The sequence below is a fragment of the Apodemus sylvaticus genome, chromosome 7 (genome assembly GCF_947179515.1).
Source record: "Apodemus sylvaticus chromosome 7, mApoSyl1.1, whole genome shotgun sequence".
Taxonomy (NCBI): Eukaryota; Metazoa; Chordata; class Mammalia; order Rodentia; family Muridae; genus Apodemus; species Apodemus sylvaticus.
In genome coordinates, this window is record NC_067478.1 from 2938294 (window position 1) to 2955150 (window position 16857).

At 48.2% G+C, this 16857-nt stretch overlaps 1 protein-coding gene across 1 annotated transcript in view; it reads left to right on the forward strand.

Annotated features, from left to right (window-relative positions):
* Positions 1–16857, forward strand: part of Ulk4 (unc-51 like kinase 4) — a 293992-nt gene that overhangs the window by 84965 nt on the left and 192170 nt on the right. The window contains exons 23-27 of the mRNA XM_052186951.1: positions 4560–4693; positions 7238–7359; positions 7527–7583; positions 12510–12561; positions 12652–12746. Of these exons, the coding sequence (XP_052042911.1) occupies positions 4560–4693; positions 7238–7359; positions 7527–7583; positions 12510–12561; positions 12652–12746 (460 nt within the window). The remainder of the gene's footprint in view (positions 1–4559; positions 4694–7237; positions 7360–7526; positions 7584–12509; positions 12562–12651; positions 12747–16857) is intronic.

Here is a 16857-nt window from a genome sequence, read left to right on the forward strand (position 1 = left end):
CGTGGCGGCGTGCTCAGGCTGTGTGTGCCCAGACTGCGTGTGAGGGATGGTGAGATGGAGCCTTCAGCACCTCTGGGGAGGATTGCTCCTCCTGGGGAAGGATGGCTCTACAGGTCCAAGGTGAGGTTGTGCTGTGAGCCCAGTGTGAGAGCCCTGGGGGGGGGGTGTGAGTGGGGGATCAGGCCTCTCCCCTCCCCCATGCCATCTCTGTTAATATGGAAATCAGAGAAATAAAGGAAAAAAACTGCTTTGATCTTAAAAGGAAGATTTTCTTAAAGAAATATTTACTCTGGATAATTGGTTAACTGTGTGGGAAAATCTTATTTTCTCTGCTTATACAAAAGTTAATTCCAGGTGGATTAAAGAATTATATACCCCAAAGAAACCAAAAACAGCTGGAAGGAAATATGTTTAAATCCGGGGGAGAAAAGAAAGAACAGAAGCAAATACTTATCTTGGTTCTGTATAATCTAGAAACTTTTCTATCCCTTAAAAATCACAGCTAAAGTACTGGCTGCTCTTGCAGAGGGCCTGGGGTTCAGTTCCCGGCCCCCACACTGTGGCTCACAACAGCCTGTAACTCCAGCTCTGGAGGGCTGTGCTGCCCTCTTCAGGCCTCTATGAGTACTGCGCACACGTGGTGCATGTTTGTGAAGGCACTACACCTATATACAGAATTAATATAATATATACAGAAATATACATAATACATATACAGAATAACAAAATATAAGTTATAGGTAAATCTTACGTGCTCACAAAACTATAGTTTTGTATTGTACATAATAATCTCTCTGTTTTAAAGAGATTTCTATTGACATGGATAGATACTTTGTATCATTAATATTTAAAGAAATGGCTGGAGAGATGGTGAAGTGTGTGGTGATGGCTATCCAAGTCTGGAGACCTGAGTTCAAGCCCTGGAACCCTTGCAAATGGGTCTAGAGAGAACGCCTTCTAAAGGTCATCCTTGCTTCCACATATGTGCTGGGACACATGTGTCTACACACGATCACACTAAAAATGAAAACAATAGTTAAAGGTGACTGTAAGTGGTAATCATTGCCATATTACATCTGAAATGAAGACAGGCAGGGAGGGGCACTTGTTACTGTGCCAAGGCTACCTTTGCCTAGGCAGTTTGGGGACGTGTCTTAGGAACTCACTGTATATTTCCAGTATGTGGCTGAATTTGCACAGACGTGGGCTTCTCCAGTGACCCTAAGCAGCTTACAGAGCAAACACCCCTGTAGCTCTCTCTCTCTTGTTCTCCTTTTGCTGAGCCCTTGAGTAGCCTCTGTCCTGCCTCTGTGCCCTTGTCATACCCAGGCCCGTGTGGGAGCACAGAGGCAGCTAAGGACTCTGGTGATGTTTGCAGAGCATGCGTTTTCTCTGCATGGCCATGGAAAGCATTGTCTGGATTGGATTCTGTCAGCAGGTGTCGCCATCTGTGGAAACATTTTCATGCCCTCTCTTTTTTTTCTAGAACTTCCCTCTCTTTTTTTATTATGTTAGTTACTTTTCTGTTGCTGTGGTAAAACACTGTGTGCAGAAACAGTGAAGGCACAGGATGTGGGGCGAGGCTATGAACTCTCAAATTTGCCCCCAGTGATAGACTTTCCTCCAGTCAGACCTCACATACTGGGGGTTCTATAAGTTCCCTAAACAGCGCCATCCAGTGGTGGCAAAGAATCCAAACACTTGAGCCCATGGGGGACATTTCTCATTTAAACCATTTCATATCTATACATATGTGTGATGTGAGAGTATGGATGCATATGTACATATGAGCACATGTGCAGATTTGGGTGTACTGTGCATGTGTGTGTACCTGTGTGTGTACAATGTATACGTGTGCATGTGCATTTGTGTGTGTGTGTGTGTGTGTGTGTCCAAGGCTGAGATTGGGAATTATTTCAGTCTCTTGTCTACCTTATTCTTTGAGCCAGGTTATCTCAATCAAACCCAGAGCTCATTGGACAGGGCTAGCCTTGGAGCTAGCTTGCTCTGTGGATCCCTCCTCCACTTTCTGAGGTTGGAATTCCAGGTGGTCACCACGCCCACTTGGCCTCTCTGTGGGAGCTGCACTCTGATCTTCTTCCTTCAACAGCAAGTGCTTTGCTCGCTGAGCTGTCTCCCCACTTCTCTTTCCTGGTGCCTCTTCTCAATAATCTTCACCCCATGTGGGTTCTGCCCAGCCACTGAACTGCTGTCTAGTGCACCTGGGCAGCATGCTCAGTTGAAAGGCAGGATGCAGCCAACTCTGGTTTGACATTGCGCCCACTGGACGGTGCTCCCCACGGGTTGCGTTTGATTAGATCTGTCCGTTCGACACACAGGCTCTCTTTTCTCTGCCAGTCACTGCCGTAGTCCCTAATCAGAGTGGGGACTGGCAGTGTATGGAGAGCTGAACCTCCCCACACATAGTGGGCGTTCTGGACTCAGCCAGGATCATTCTACCCGTAAATGATGGCTCACGGCTGTGTGCCCAGCCTACTAGACAACAGAAGGCAACTTGGGCCTCAAAATGTACTGGCCCCACCGGTGACAGTTCTAAAAGCCTGAAGATTCATGCTGCGACTCTCTGTGCGGGTGTGGCCCTGGCTCCACTCACTGCAGGCTCTAAGTAGCTAGTCAATGCTTCAACAAAAGGCTGCAAGGAACATTCTAGATTCCTGTTTTCCTTTCTGCTCATTCGAACTCTTAGGTTTCAGGTCAGTTAGTCAGCGTATGGGTTCTGAGAGTGCTAAGTATGTCTCTCCCAGTTACAGATTTTGGAAGTAAACAACCAACCAGAATGTGCACATAGATATGCTGAGGTTGTTGGGATTTGAATTTGGGTCAAAAGTTCATTTATCACCTGGATTCCAGAGCTAACTCAAAGTTTTTGATCAGTAATGAAGGTGTTGGATTGGAGGAGGAGTTCGCCTAGGATCCTGGCAGGAATGGGGGAGAGAGGAAAGACACATCTGGTAAATATTTAAGGGAAATTATTCCTGAATAGGGAGAAGCGAGGGCTACATGAACAGCGTATGCAATGGACATATAATAGGCTCAGCATGGAAGTGGGTAGAAGGAGCTGAGGGGAACGCTGTGGCTCGTGTGGAGGCGAGCGGGGGTGAGGCTGTCCTGACAGTGTCATGCTCCAGCAGCACACTGCCTGTGAGGTTTGCAGGGGACACAGGTGGGAGTGGTCAACTGCTGGTCACAGCCAAGGGGACAAGGAGAAGCTGAGACGATGGCAGAGTGTGACCTCATCTTCCTCTCCCCGTAACACAGTAACTTGAGGGAGGGTTGGATCAGCTCACAGTTGAGGACTGTACGGTCCACCATGGCAGGAGGTGTGTGTGGCAGGAGTGTGGACCTGGGCCACCTCATGTGCGAGCCACTCAGGAAGCAGAGAGCAGGGAGTGTCGGTGCACATCTGTGTGGTGCACATCTGCTGGTGCACATCTGCCAGCACACATCTGTGAGGTATACATCTGCTAGTGCATATCTGTGTGGTATACATATGCTAGTGCATATCTGCTGGTACACACCTGCCAGTGCACATCTGTGTAGTACAAATCTGTGTAATGTACATCTGCCAATGTATTTCTGCCAGTTCATATCTGGTGCACATCTGCTGGTATATATCTGCTGGTGCATACCTGCCAGTGCACATTTGTGTGATACACATCTGTGTAATGGACATCTGCCAATGCATTTCTGCCAGTTCACATCTGGTGCACATCTGCTGGTGCATATCTGCTGGTGCATACCTGCCAGTGCACATCTGTGTGATACACATCTGTGTAATGGACATCTGCCAATGCATTTCTGCCAGTTCACATCTGGTGTACATCTGCTGGTGCACATCTGCCAGTGCACATCTGTGTGGTGCATACCTGCCAGTGTACATCTGGCTCCTCTTTTTCCTGTGTCCTTCAGCTCAGAGCCCCAGCCTTTGAGCCTTTGCCTCTCATAGTCCCAGTGCATCCTCTCTGGTGACACCCTCACAAACACATCCAGAGGTGTGTCTCCCTAGGTGATTCTACGTCCAGTCAAATGGACTATGAAGATTATCCTGTAGTAGGATATCCTGTAGTTGGACCAACCAATAATATAAATACTGACACAGAGATTCTTTAATATTTTAAAGCAGCTGGGCAGTCTCCTGACTGCACTTAGCACACTTCTCTCACACATGTGCATCCGTGTTTACAGTTTATATTAACGACCAACAGAAGGGCTGGGACCAGCATTCTCTGATCCAGGAAGGCTGAGAGCCCTTGGTGTGCAAATATCTTTGTTGGCCACCATCTGTCACCTAAAAAGTGTGTCTTTCCATTGACCAAAGGTTAATGAAATCCGGATGCTGTTTGTAACATGGGCAGAGGCTTAACGTGGTCTCCTTTTCTTCTGCATGAATGTCTGAGCTTGTAAAGTGAGGTTGACTGCCTGACCAGTCAACACCGCTGGGACTCCGCCTTTGCAAACACAAGACCGAGTGGCACTTTAGCGTGGACTCTGTGCCTGTCTTATCATGGGCAGTGATCTTTGCTATGTGCTCTTCGCAGGCTGGTGATGTACATTGAGAGAGACAGCAGGAAGACCTCCCCAGGCAAGGAGCTGCAGAGTGGGAATGAATACTTAGCCAGGTGCCTGGATCTCCTCATTCAGCACATGGTACAGGAGCCACCTCGAATCCTAGGTAAATGGCGGCCATTTGGCCTTCTCGGGCCTTCTCGCGTCTGCGGGCAGCTTCCGCATCACCTCTTGTTCACTCTTGTTTCGCTGTTCTATTTTACAAATTACTTATTAGGAGTTTTGCATGTGTTTTGATTATGTTCATTCCTCTGGGCCCCCAGCCAGCCAGCTTTCATTTCCTCCTCGTCCTCCTCTTCCTCCTTTTCTTTCAGTCCTGGGGACTGCCCTGAGGTGTGATCAGCCCATCAGGGGCAGAGCATTAAAACAAAAGAAGACAAAGGTAGCTGACCCTCCCTCCCTTAGCAGCCACACATCAGCCTCACACATCAATCCCGTCCTTGTCGTCTGGCTAGAGCTCACACAGGTCTTGTCCGTGCTGTCTTAAGTCTCTGTGTCTGCTTTTGCAGGGCATCGTGAAGACACTGTGCTTGAATCTGTGGCTTTAAGACTTAAATTTGCCTTTTTTACTTTATAATGTTTTGTGTCAGCCACAGGATTGAGATGTGTTACATCAGGGTGTTACCCGAGGTAGATGGCAATTAAAATATAAAAAGGAAACCAGAATGGAGTTGAGTCAGTACTCGGATCCCAGGCATGAAGCCTTGGGTTCCATCCACAGCCCCGCATCATCCAGTGTGGTGATGTCTTCCTGCATTCCAGCATTTGTGAGGTAAAGGCAGGAGGATCAAAAGTCCATGGTTTTCCTCAGCTACATAGTAAACTTGAGGTCCTACCCTCCCCCAGACGCCTAGGTCTCAAAATAGAAAAAACAAAGCAACCCCCCCCCCCAAACAAGAACCATGCCCAGCAACAGTAACTTAATACTGGGTTTATATGGTCATTTTGAGTTAATTTTCTCAAAACGTTTTTTTTATCTACATAGGCACTTGATCCTAGTCAAAAGGCTGAGAAGCGATCTGCCCATATCTTGAAATCGGAGCCACAAATATATTTATTATTAAAATGTGTATTTGTTTTATGGTTTGGTTTTGTTGTTGTTATTGTTGTTTGAGACACACTCTCATTATGTAGCCCAGGCTGGCCTGGAATGCAGAGATCTGTCTGCTGCTGCCTCTTGAGTACTAGGATTAAAGGTGTGCGTCATCATGCCCATTTCTGTTTTGTATTGATGTTTTGTCTTTTGTTTCCTTTGTAAAGACAAAGTTTGGATTGTAATTGAACTCACTGTGTAGCACAGGCTGGCTTTGAACTCTTGATCCTCCAACCTCAGTCCCTCAAGTGCTAAGAATTCAGTATACAGTACCACATCCGGAAATATGTTATACACAGGCTTAAGTTCCTTATCTAAAATGTTAAAAATGTTATGTCATGGAGTTTGATGGTTCAGCATGCGAGAACCTAGGGTTTGAAGAAGCACCGTACGTGTAAGGACACGTATTGATGCCTGCAGAGGATGTTGCCTGCACGGAAGGAAATGCCCGGCTCTGTTAAAGTGACTTGAGGAGGGTTGGGTTATCTTGTTCTTCCCTGGCTTTCCCAGCAGTGGCAGCTCTAAGCCGGAGTGGTTATTTAGCACATTGGGCTGAATTCTAGATCTGTCATGGTGAAGACACAGATCTGCCACTGTGGGAATAAGGCAATGTGACTGTAACTGCCAGCGACTCTTCTTATAGTAAATTAGGAACATTCTCACCTAATGATTGAAAACCAAGCACCTCACGATTCAGCCAGAAAAATGCTGGAAATTGGCTCAGCAGGTCAGAGTTTTGGCTGCTCATCCAAAACACAGTTCAATTCCCAGCCCCTGCATAGCCGCTCACAGCCATCTGAACTCCAGTTCCAGGGAGCTGATGCCCTCTTCTGGGTACCTGCACTTATGCATGCACATGAGTACACACACACACACACACACACACACACACACACACACACACACAAATAAAATAAATCCTAAAAGTTTTAAACATTATTTTCATTTTTTCTTTGTTTTCTTTTTCAAATTGTGTTTTGTAATCTCTCGACTTGTAATTTTAAATTAGTTTTCTAAAGCAATAAGCAACAGCAGTCAACTTGAATAATACAACTAAATTTCTCAGACCACTACCATATCACAACTATCTATAAGTGAGTCAGGTGACAGTGGCTATGCAGATAGTCACACTGTCCCCAGAGGCCACAAGTGTCCTATATTCCCAGCACGTGTGTGTGTGTGTGTGTGTGTGTGTGTGTTGGAGGAGAGTGGGGGATGTGGTCAGTTGGTAGAGCTCCTGCCCAGGATGCTCAGAGCCCTGCATTTGATTCCCAGCACTGCATAGAACCAGATCTGGTGGCACACATAGAAAACACCAGCCCTTGCCTGTAGATCCAGCACCTGGGAGGTGGAGGCAGGAGAATTATCTTGGGCTACATATCGACTTGGAGGCCAGCCTGAGCTACATGAGATGCTGTCTCTCATACACACCAAAGTGAATGAAAAGGCTTGGTGGCCACCAGTCCTGTAGACTGAAGGGGAATGGGTCGTGATGGACCGGTAGCTCCTGCCCCTCTGTGGTCTCTCACCCCCATACCTCCCTGATGCACTTCTCAGGTGACATCCTCAACGCCCTGGCAAACGTGTCTGGCCGGAAGCACCCATCCACAGTCCAAGGGAAGCAGCTGAAGATGTGTCTCCCCATGATGCCTGTGGTGCTTCACCTGGTCATGTCTCAGGTAACACGTGCCACACCCGTGCCACCCATGCCACCCCCGTGCCACCCCCATGCTTGTCCCCCAGAGCAGAGCCACTCCACCGAGACTAGACCCTTCCTTCCGTTTGTCTTGGACTAAATTTGTTGATGGCTTCAGAGATCTAATCTGTGGAAACTCTCATCCCACAGGTCTTTCGACCTCAAGTGGTGACAGAAGAGTTTCTCTTCAGCTATGGAACTATTCTTGTGAGTAGCAGGAGTCGTGTCTGGCTAACAGCGCTGCCTTTGCTGCTGGCTGCGGCACGGGTGTGAGAAGGGAGGGGTTGAAAGGCTCGGTGGCATTTGTTTGTAGGGAAGTGACCTTTTTATATTTTTATCTGTTCTCTGTAATAAAATTTGACATTTGGGAAAAATACATTCTCTCCTGATAATGTATTTTGTTCAGAGACAGTCCCTAATAGGGTAAAAAGCCCACGTAAACACTCAGTAGATACGGAGTTAAGCATTTGAACAGACACGGGTGGGTGTGGGTGGCTGAGAATGCAGTGTTACTAACCCACTCGCTGCCAGCCACGCGCAGGACTCTCTAGGATGACACTTTACTAAGTTAGATTCAGTTTTGCTCCTTTTTTCCTTGATTTGACAATGTGGGAAGATGTGAAAACCAGCTGATGTGTGACTTTCATTCTGGGTCTGCACACACTGATCTTCCTGATGATGCTGTGGCCCAGGAAATGACAGTGTGTGCTGTGGGTGTGCTAAAGCAGGACACACTAAGTCCTGTCACTCGACACCTGGAGCCTGACCTTGCCATCTACAATAAGCCCAGGAGGCTGGAGGGTGACATGGAGGCTCTGGAGGGTGTCACGGAGGTGCGGACAGAGCACAGTGGCATTTCAGCACCGTTGTTTTTTTCAGAGGAAACGTTACTGGTTGCTCATGAGTGAGGTTGTTTTCTAGAAGGTTCTTCCTAGAGAAGGTGATGTTTCTAGGACACACGTTGAAGAGAGGTCTGAGGTCAAAGCGTTGGGGCTCAGTTTCAACTTTGTTCTCATGGTCTGAATCCTTGAGTCTAGGACGTCCGTGCAGTGGGTGGTGTGTTCTCCGGCATCTGTGACCACCACCCTGGCCATCTGCACCACCTGTAACCTATTTGTCTCCCACCAAGACATGTGCCGTAAGGACAGCACACACCACACCAGCGTCTACCACAGTCTTGCCTCCTGTAGCCTGCTGTGGAGTGCTTCACAGTGTTGGTGGACAGGCGTGGCCTGTGTTTCTGTGGGTTCTTCTCCCTCTGCCCCAGTTCTGTCCCTCCCCCTCCCCTCCCTTCCCCCTCCCCTCCTTCCCTCCCTGACATCTTTTTGTGCTTGCAGTGAGCACACTTTACAGTTTCAACAACCAGGGAAGCTGCCGTGGACTTTCAGGAGTGAAGTGTTTGCACCAATTTCAGGGACAGAGCACCACATGGGCTCAGGGCAGAGGTCACACGGAGGAAGGGCCTCTTTCTTCCCCAGGAATAGGGCTGCTCTCTGCTGGTCTTCTGTAGGCTTGCCTCTATACAGGGGTTGGTAGAGAATTGAAAGCAACCTGCCTAGTTTATTATGGTGTGAAAAAATCCTTCACACTTCTGGGTCTTGGTTCTTAGTAGGGAGTTTAGATGAATAAAATGGCAAAATGGATTTTGAGGCTGGCAAGATGGTTCAGTGGTTAAAGGTGCTTGGAGCCAAACCTGAGCACCTGAGTTTGAGCCCAAGACCCATAAAGTAGAAGGAGAAACCTGACTCTTGAAAGCTGTCTAAGAGTACCACAAGTGTGCACATGTGCACACACACACACACAATCAAACACACATGTACGAATACATGCACACTACATACACATACATACTCACTCTCTCTCACACACACACACACACAAACACACACATGCAGGAATGAGATCTCAGGGCAAGCTTCCTAGTTGAGGCAGCATTCCCAGCATGCATCATGACTGCTGCTAGAGCACCTTCACGACTTTCTTCCTGTATCTGGTCACACCTTCTTGGCGTTGAGTGACACTGGAAAGTGACACTGGTCACTGTCTAATCCACAGCCTGGTTCAGTTACCTGAGCATCTGTCGTTGAGCTGTTAAGTCAGATGTCGCTTCTGTGGGTCAAGTGTTCCTAGAAAGTAGCAAGAATATTTTTCCAGTTCCTGTGTCCCTCTGATGTCCACCGAGGGAACCAGCCAGCCTCATATCTTCCCAGGAAATGGGAAGCAGAGGCAGATATCTAAAGCTTTGAAAACATTTGTTTTCATTTTGGTTAGCAAAGGCTTGCTAAACATCCGTGCGCAGCTTTCTGACAGTCGAGTGCCAACTTCTTGATGGCTCTTGGTTTGTGTTATGGAGAAAGCAGGGCCTCTGTCCTGCTAGGCTGCAGAGCACATGGCCAAATGCTTACTTGTAGCCGCCTTACAAAGGTTCCGCTGAGGAGTTTTCTGTCTTTGCACTGATGCCAAGCACCCATTCCCATCTTGCTGTGGGGTCTGTTCTGCCTCCTCGAAGGACATCCGTAAGCACTGAGGTGGGCCGTGGCCTGGCAGCAAGCCCATTTACCCACTCCAGTACTGGCCGTCGGGTCTGTGTGGTGTTGTCCTCTCCCTGTGGAGACTCTGGCTTGGCTGTCCACATTGCCTGTGGCCATCTGGAGATGCTCTGGGATCCCAGAAGGGGTTCAGGAGAGGAACAACATGGGCTTGGGGAAGCCCGGCTACCTACTGACAGAGGGGTTGCTCTCCTAAGCACTCTTGTAGCCATAAGAGTGGGTCATTTAGCCATAAATATTGTTTCATTTGATTGGCCTGTACAGTTTGATATAATCTTGGTAAAAGATACAACTTAGGGGCTGAAGAGGTTGCTCAGTACTTGGGAGCACTGGCTGCTTCCCTAGAGGGCCTGGGGTTCAAAGTCTTGGCACCAATGTGGAGATTCACTGCCATGACCCTCCAGCCTCCAAAACTGATGCTCTCTTCTCACTGCTGTGGGCCTCAGGTACACATGTGGAGCCCAGAAATATGTGCAGGCAAACACCTTCCAGGTTAAAAAAAAAAGAAAAGAAAAGAAAAAAGAAATTTAAACGATGTGGCCTAAAGATTTAGTTAAAATGTCCAGAAATACATGTGTGGTGATATTTTAAAACACCTGGGAAGGTAGATTCAGGGCTGTGGTTTCAAAGCTGGGGCGGGGCGGGGCATTCACGTGAGCCACTGAGTGTTCTAGGGCTGGTCACTCCAGCAGTAGGTGGCGAGGCCCCTTCTTCTCCACAGCACAGCTCACACAGCCTGCTGGGTGGTGCGTAACGTACATTGCTTCTTTATTTATGGGTTTCTTTTTCTTTGCTCCTTTGGGGACAGAGTCTTGCTACGTAGCCCAGGTTAGCCTTAAACTCACTAAGCAGCCAGGCAGGCCTTGGACTCACACTGATCCTTCTGCCTCAGCCTCTTGATTGCTGGGATCACAGGCATAGGCCACCACATTTGGTTAAATCCTGTCACTTCTGTTCTGGGTTAATAGCTTATAGCTAGTTACTTTCAGTTCTGTGATCCTCGTATTTGCTTTTTATCATACTTTTCGATGGGTTGAGCCCAGGACAACACTCTGTTACCAAGCCTGCTGCTTGCTGTGTACAAAGCATCATGTTTGATGACAGTTTGTGAGCTGAAGGTGTGAATGCTAGTGTGTGATGCCATACAAAGCACATGGGGCTTAGCGTGTCCCAGTGTGACAGAGGTCATCTCCCTGAGCCCTGAGCTCTCAGTCGGGGAGCAGCTGTCCTGCTTGGATCTTCCAGTCAGGGACTGGGAGGGGAAGCATCGCGGCTCATGCCCGGCTGCTCAGCCCTTCCTCTCACACGGCTCTGTGGCATGTGCTGTATGTGGTGTATGGACCCTGTAGACAGGGGGTGTGGAGGAACTAAACACTGCTAACTCCAGAGTCAGGCACTAGACAGTGTCGAGGCCTGCACCGAGGCCTTGACCTTTGCTTCACCTTGACCTTGACCTCGACCTCGACCTCAACCTTGTGTCTCCTTTGGGGTGACTGGGATCACTGCATTAGGTGCCATTCTTGTTAGCATCAGGCAGTGATGCCCCCAGGGAGGAGGCAAGACACTGGGAAGGGTTACATATCAGCCGGATTGTTCTCATATATATACTTTGAGACAAGGTCTTCACACTGTAGGTGAGCCTGGCCTTGGGCTCACTATGGGCAGCCTAGGACTCAGGGCCAGAATGACTGCATACGCTGCTGTCATTGCCTCACATTTGTTTTCCTACCACTGAATTATTGCAACATTAAATCTCATTTGTGTGTTTCCAAATCGCTTTTTATTTGTTTATATGTACTTTTGATTTATGTGTAGTAAAAATTTGAAGATTCATTTCAGGGGTCTGTAGAAAGATGGGTCAGCAGTTAAGGGCACTTGTCACTCGCAGAAAACCTGGGTTTAGTTTCTAGCACCCTGTGGGGGCTTCCATCTGTCTAACTCCAGTTCTAGGGGATCCAGAGCCCTCTTCTAGAGTCCCTGGGCACTGCAGGCACATGGTACACATATGAGCAAACCACCCATACACATAAAATAAATCTTAAAAAATTAAAACATTCCTTTTAAATTATGTGGATGTATATACCTGCGTGTGGGGTTTGTGCACTTGTAAGTACAGTACATCTGACTCACAACTGTGCTAGGAACTGAACTCTTAACTGCTGAACCACCTTCTAGTATATATAAATAGTATATTATATATGTATAATATGTACAGTATTTATATAAGCACATTTTACTATGATTACAGTGTTTGTAATATATATATTTAGGTTTTTTTTTTTTTTAGATTTATTTTATGTATGTGAATACACTGTAGCTGTCTTCAGACACACCAGAAGAGGGCATCAGATCCCATTACAGACAGTTGTGAGCCACTGTGTGGTTGATGAGAATTGAACTCAGGACCTCTGGAAGAGCACTCAGCACTCCTAACTGCTGAGCCATCTCTCCAGCCCTATATTTAGGTTTTTTTCCCATGAACTTAAAAATCAGAGGTGTGCATTCAGACAAAATGCTACCTACCCCAATTTTACTCCAGAGTTATTTCGAACTCCTCGCTTAGTGAACACTTGTTCTTTTTCAGAGTCACATTAAGTCGATTGACTTGGGGGAAACGAGCATAGACGGAGCCATAGGTGAGCGGCTGGGCCCTTGACACATGTGCACCATGAAGGGTGTGGGTGGCGGACACCTGCGGGACCCACCTCTGTGACCTGTGATCCTAGGCATTGTGGCGTCTGAGGAGTTCATCAAGATCACCCTGTCGGCATTCGAAGCAGTGATCCAGTACCCGGTTCTGCTGGCCGACTACCGCTCGACGGTCAGTTTCTAGGGAAGCCCTCCGTAATTTGCTTACGTAAGGCTTCCTGTGTGCCTTGTGTGTCGGGCTGTGTGCATGTGTGTCGGGCTGATAGGTGTTCATCCCATGGAGAAACCATTCAAAAAAGCAGAGAAAGCCCTAGAAAGTAGAAAGCTGCTTCCAATTCTGGTTGGGAGGGGTGAGTTTCTCCGACTAACCCTTCGCTTCCCACCCTTTCTCCCTGTGGTAGCTTATAGCACACACCTGTGGAGGAGGGCTCACAGACATTGGGGGGTGATCCCCCAACCTCTCTAGTGCTGGGATTTCAGCTGCATGCACAAGTGAGTCTGTGGCTTGTGACTTCCCAAGTCCCGTGTTCTGGCTCCTCTGTACTCTGCCACCCACTCAGCCACTGGTTGTGACTTCGGTTGTTTTTCTTCTGTAGTAGGAAGACATCTTGCGTGCATTTTCTCTCCACATCTTCACTGCTGTTATAGTTTCCTGGTCCCTGGAGATGTGTTTGTTTATGTGCATTTCACACAGTTGCATGTCAGAAGACAGCCACACGCCTTTCTCTGTGGCATCTGCCACACTGTGCTGCTGGCTTGGTCGCCATTGTGTGCTCTCTGAAGCCTCTGTGTATGCTCCTTTTTCCTCAGACGCTCATGCAGGACTCTGCTAGGAGCCCCATTTTCTTCAACTGAGACCCCGTCACGCCACGGTCTTCTATGTGCAGGAGACACTGCAGACCATGTTTTCTAGGGACATACTTCTGTGTTCTAAGAGTGGATAAGCAAGTGGCCCGGCCTTGGTGGCAGAGCTGGCATTGCCCTACATAGAGGTCGGATCTCTTTGCCTGCACAGAACCATGCACCAAGAGGCTCATAGATGCCTGTACTGGCAGGAGCCAGCGAGTCCCAACAGTCCTGTCTTGGGTGGTTGCTGAAAGCCTCCTGCTAGAGTCCATCACTTTCTACCACAGACTTCCATCCAGAAATAGGTCTCAAAGCTCCCCAGTTCCTTTTCAGGCTTTAATAATGTTAGGATTTGGGGGTTTTGTGCCTCATCTCAGTGTGCAGGGGTAGAGTTGGCTAACATTCCCGTGCGCACCCAATAGGAAAGAGCTAGCCACAGTTATGGTGCTGGGCCAGGGAGTCCCAGGTCTTTGATTGAGATGTTACTTATTGATCCTGTTGCTTAATGAACAATAACCTCATGACTAATTTGTTCAGATCCAGTGTTTATAAATATCTGTATTGCATTTAAATAGAAATTTAATTAGTGTGTTTTCTAATCATGAAACACAAGTGTGCTAATTATTGCCACGACAGCCTCAATTATGATAGAAAAGGCGTCGTCACAGCATTACTGCTTCATAAAAATGCTCTCTAATGCTGAGGCTCATGGGAAACCTTCTAATTATCTCTTCTTGGGCATGAGTGGAATGCATGAGGGAAAAATGCACACCCCAGGGAGCCTCTGATTGTCTTAGATTTCAGCACATGCTGTGTTCAAGGCTCCTGATCGATACCTGCTCACATGGAAGCAGCTAACTGCAGTTAACTCTTGGTAAGCATGGAGCCAGCCAAGCTGCTTCTGTGGGGTGTCTATGTCATTTAGTTCCAGTGAGCTCACTGAGGTCAGCTCCACCCGGTACAGGCGTCTGTGAGTCACCTTACACTGTGTGGGGAGACTTGACCCAGGAGAGAGGTACAAGATCACTTTAATTGCCAACTTGATACAATATGGCATCACAGTGGAAGGGAGCGACTCTCCAGGGGGAGCTGCCTAGATCAGGTAGCTCTTGGGCATGTCTGCAGGGAACTGTCCTGATTACAGTAACTGATGGTAGGGGGTGTTGGTGCATTGGCAGGTGGAAAAAGCACAGAGCTAGTCCACTGTGGTTGTCCCATTCCCTGGGTTTGTGTCCTAGACTGTATAAAAGAAGAGAAAGTGAGTGTGAGCTAGCCCCAAACAGCATCAGGTAGCAGAGGGAAATGGTCCCACTGGCCCCATGTAAGAATGTTTCTTTGACTTTCCAAGAAGAGAAAGTTTGGTTTGAACCTGTCAAGTGTGCCAAGCTGGGACAGCCGGACCTCCCCTGAGGAGGGAAAGTGTTCCTGCTTCTGGTAACTCCTGTCAGCATTCCAGAAATTGGTGCCACATGGGGTGAAGCACCCTTCCTGGTCACACAGATGGGAGTTAGGCAAAGATTAATTGTAACGAGTGTTTTTCTTCCCTTCTCTCCCCTCCTTTCTGGCCTCAGTAACTTGAAACAATGTGGAGATTTTTTGTGAACCAGCTCTCTAAAGGGAGACTGGAGAAGGTAGGGTGGACTGTGGAGAGGAGATCCTCAGGGCACTGTAGGACTGTGTAAGGACACGTTTCCTGAGCTGAGTGTGCATGGGGAGTTGATCGGGAGGGAAAGTGTCTATTGGAGGCAGGGGGAGTGTATGGCCCTGCCTGAGCAGGCCTAAAGCTGAGCAGGCCTCCTCTCCCTGGGAAAGATGTTAAGAAAGGAAGCCTGAAGGGATTGTCCTAAAGTCAGGCTCACTTGGCCAGGGAGACCTTGCTGGGAACCTGACTGACAGTGATGGAAGAATCAGGTTTGCCATCAGAGAGAAGTGCCATCCTGTCATCCTGGGTGCTTGGGGCTCTTGTTTCTAGGATGCAATCATAGAGATGTGCAGTTATGTGCACAGGTTGCTTTTATTCTCTGCCCTAGGAGAGGCATGTTACAGATGAGGCGTGCTGTGGTCAGAGAAACCCCCTCCAGTGAGTGGTGGATTAGCATTTGAACTACTCAGGTCTGAATGTCGCCTCTAGGAGACAGCTTTATCTCACCGATCCTTTGCTGTATCCTCCACTTTGGTGAAATTAGTCCTCTTCTAAAATACCTGGGTGGATTAGAAGTATTATTTGGTGTCCCACCCTTGTATTCTTGTGTGGGAGGGGCCCGGAGCCCGGTCACCCCTTCAGAGTGGAGGGGGGGGGTACTGTTTTTTTTTTTGCCCCTCCAGTGTGATTACAAAGTTCTGTCTGCATTCAGGGGATTGTAATTAACCCCATGCTGTGAGAACCTTGGGTTGGTGTTGCTGAGGCCTGTAGATTCAATTTTCAGAGTGTTGCTTTAAATGCACAAACTGAAGTGCATGCAGTTTTATGGAAAAGCCTTCATCTTGAAATATCAGCTGATGACACGTTTGCCCCATGCTGGCTGAGCCCTGGGCCATCACAAAGAACAGTGAGCTCTTTTTGGTCTGAACAGCTTGCTCTGAGCCCAGCCCCCTTGCAGGCTCAGAGCTGTCTGTTCCCCTTCAGCCTCCTTCAGCTACTGAGGAGGGGGTAGGCGAGTGGGAGCGTGAGCACCAGGGACATGGGCCAACCAGAAAGGCCAGCCTGCCCTCAGGATTTAGATCTCCATCTTGACTAGTGTCTCTAGATGGGTGTCTCTACAGGAGTGGTTTGATCCTGTCTAGATGGATATGTCTGCAGGAGTGCTTTGATCCTGTCTAGGCCGTTTTCAAGTGAGCACCCTTGGCCCTCCCCGTCCACAAACTCAGATCTGTAGCACTAAAAACAAGGGAGGTCTGCAGAGGCAGAGGGTGCCGAGCAGCCTGTCACCCTAGAATCACTGCAAATAAGCCCTTGAGATACCCATGAGGGCTTGTCTAGATGAGGTAAACTACAGGAAGACCCACATGTGGGCAGCACCATTCATAGGCAGTGGCCTGTGTTGAATATAAAGGAGCTGACCACCTGTGTTCATTTCTTAACCATGGATACAGTGTAACCAGCTGTCGCACTTCCTGACTGTGGATACAATGTGTCTCTACTTCCTAACCATGGATACAATGTGGCCAGCTATCCCACTTCCTAACTGTGGATACAATGTGTCTCTGCTTCCAGACCATGTATATAATGTGAGCTGCCTCACCCTCCTGCCTGCCGCCATGCCTACCACTGCATCCTCTGGTTGCTAGCTCAGATGATGTCTTACACCTCCTAAGTCACCTCTGGTTCTCCTCTGCCTCCTCTGATAGTGACTCTGCCTGTGAACATATCATGGCTGGTGCCCAACACCTGTTTTCTGTGCAGAGCTCAGAGCTATAGCCTCCTGTCCTTTCTTCCA